The 2,622-nt window shown below is 51.2% G+C and overlaps 1 protein-coding gene across 1 annotated transcript; it reads right to left on the bottom strand.

The window, feature by feature from the left end:
* Positions 1-742: 742 nt before the first annotated feature.
* On the bottom strand, positions 743-2,622 carry LOC103922167 (rho-related GTP-binding protein RhoB). The gene has a single exon (XM_009330255.1). It carries the CDS (start codon positions 2,599-2,601, stop codon positions 2,254-2,256), a length of 348 nt encoding a protein of 115 aa, XP_009328530.1. The 5' UTR covers positions 2,602-2,622; the 3' UTR covers positions 743-2,253.

Genomic DNA, 2,622 nt, shown 5'->3' with positions numbered 1-2,622 from the left:
GCTACGGCAGGGAGCACGCCTTGGAGCACGGAGACAGCGAGGGAAGAGGCAGGCATGATGCCCCGCTGGGGATCCCTGGCGTGGAATGGCCTAGACCTTTTACATTGCTATGGGAATTAACGAGGCCAGCAATTAGGAAATCTAGCAAGGCAGCTTAAGAGACTTCTGCAGCGCAAACATAGCCTCCTGATTCAACAGCAAGCCAAGCCTGTCCACGTGTCCTGCTGCAGTGAACAGGGGTATACGCTCCAAGCAAAGGGGAGGTCACTAACAAAAACTGCTTTTATCTAAATATTTTGTTGGAAAAATAAGCCCTGTTGCCTCTGCTACTTTTCAGTTCTCTGTTTTGTTGCTACACAAGCCCAAACCTCACCCCAGCCACCGACAGGCAGCAAGGGCCGCGGGTAAAGGAGCACCAGGAGCCTGAGCCCAAGCTCACCATGCACAAGGCACGGAGGCTTCTTGTGCTTAGCAGCAACAAGGATGGATTAGTCACCACCTTGAATTTTGAGTACACTTCCACATGCCATCTGTACAGAAAAATTAAGGAAGCAGCTCCCCCAATGGAAAATATAACCACTACTCCTCTGAAAGCTGCCCGACAGGTTATTCGGCCAGTGGAGAAAATACAAATAGGGCTGCACGCAGGCAGTGGGCAAACTCCGGTCGAGTTCAACACCATCCAGGTGTATTGTTGCAAGCCGAGGACAGCCTCTGTAAATCACAACACTGCTCTCACAAGTGTCAGCATAGAATCTTTTAATATTTTACATAAAAAACTGCATACACAGTTCATAGTTTTATGTAAACATCATATACATCTCAGTTTTTGCCATGTCAGTTTATTAAAAACAAAAACAGAAACAGTCTCAGTACCACTGTTGAGGGAAGAGGGAGAAAAGTAAACAAACTTCAATGGATACATTTGTTCTCTGAACCAGAGAAACACAAGATTATTTTCACCTGGGTTGGCTACCCTGTGAAAATAAAGTTTTAAATAAACCTAGATTCTTTAAACTGCCCTTTAGTATTAATGTCTGATGTACTCACTGCATAAGGAACAGTGCTTTCACCCATTTTTTTCCAAGGCAAAAAGATACAGTGGTTTTATTTCATCTTGCACTGAAATCACAATTTAAAACAAGACCCAGATGAGGTTACTGAGTAAGAGTATTTCCAATGCTACAGTGTTGTATGCAGATGACAAGTGCATTGAGTATTTAATTTAAAAAACAAAAATCCACCAAGTTGTGCAAAGTAATTTCTTTTGAAGATAAACTTTTAAATAAACCCAAATCGACATACTTGCAGAAGAGAACATTAAAGGAAGGAGCAGGCACCAAGATCATAATATGGCAATATCATCCCCCTCCCCCCTGCTCATCCTGCCTCATCCATCAGGAGGAGGATGACCAGCAAGGAGGACAGAGCAGTTCAGCTTTACTGCCTAGCCTGGTGGCTTCTGCAGCTGGAATCAGTTCAAGGCTCACATTATCAGCAGGCATCAGTCACTCAGGGCAAGTTCCTTTGCACAACACAAGTCCCAGCTGGGCACCCCCTCCCCACCTCACTTTAAATAAGCACCCCCTGCACTACCCCAGTTTGCACAAGACAGAAAAGGTAAGATATATACAGGCTTCGCTTGGGATGACCCTCCCCTCCCAGTCTCAGTCTCCAGGGCACTAGCTTCCACAGCAGGTCAGGCCCAGGCTGAAACAACTGTGGGAGAGGCGAGAATGCTGCAGGCAGCCCCGGAGATGCAGCCCCTTCCCCAGCCTGCCTGGGGGGGAGGCACATGCAGGCAGGAGGCAGAAGTCCCTTCGAGCATCTCACCTCCACCGCTCTCCTCTTGCAAAAGAGAGGAGGCTGTCTGGGAGCCGGGAGCAGCAGGCGGTGGGCAAAGGGGAAGAGCCGGGTGCGACATTTGCTCAGTCCAGTCTCAGCAGCTTTTTGTTGTGAGAGTCTGCGATTAACTCGCAGGGGCCGGTGGTGGGAGAAGCCTTCTCCCCACTTTATTCCCAAGACTCAGGGCATGCAATCCCCCCCCTCCCTCTGTCCCCACGGCTGAGCCAGCACAACCCTTTTCGGCCAAGGCTAAGGGAGCATGCTCTCTCCCTTAGCCCCCACCCCGATTCATCGCCAGCCCCCAGCGGAGGGGACAAGCAGATGCCATGTGTGTGCATAACCCAGCTCCTCTCCACCTGCCAACAGGTGACCCAGGCGCTGTGCCCAGCGCCACTCTCCAGCCGCGCCCTATAGGACTTTGCAGCAGTTGATGCAGCCATTCTGGGTGCCATAGCGCTTCTGCAAGGCTGCCCGGGTAGCGGTCTCGAAGACCTCCCGGACACCCTCCTTGGTCTTGGCCGAGCACTCCAGGTAGTCGTAGGCCTGGATGCGAATGGCCATGGCGCGGCCATCCTCGGTGCGCACCGGCTCCTGCTTCATGCGGGCCAGCTCGTTGCGCACATGCTCATCATTGCGCAGGTCTTTCTTGTTGGCCACCAGGATGATGGGGACGTTGGGGCAGAAGTGCTTGACTTCAGGCACCCACTTCTCCGGGATGTTCTCCAGCGAGTCCGGGCTGTCCACAGAGAAGCACATGAGGATCACATCGGTGTCCGG

This window comes from Pygoscelis adeliae, unplaced genomic scaffold, assembly GCF_000699105.1.
Source record: "Pygoscelis adeliae isolate BGI_AS28 unplaced genomic scaffold, ASM69910v1 Scaffold378, whole genome shotgun sequence".
NCBI classification, from domain to species: Eukaryota; Metazoa; Chordata; class Aves; order Sphenisciformes; family Spheniscidae; genus Pygoscelis; species Pygoscelis adeliae.
Note: the sequence above shows the minus strand (reverse complement) of the source record. Positions and strands in the feature narration are given on the sequence as shown.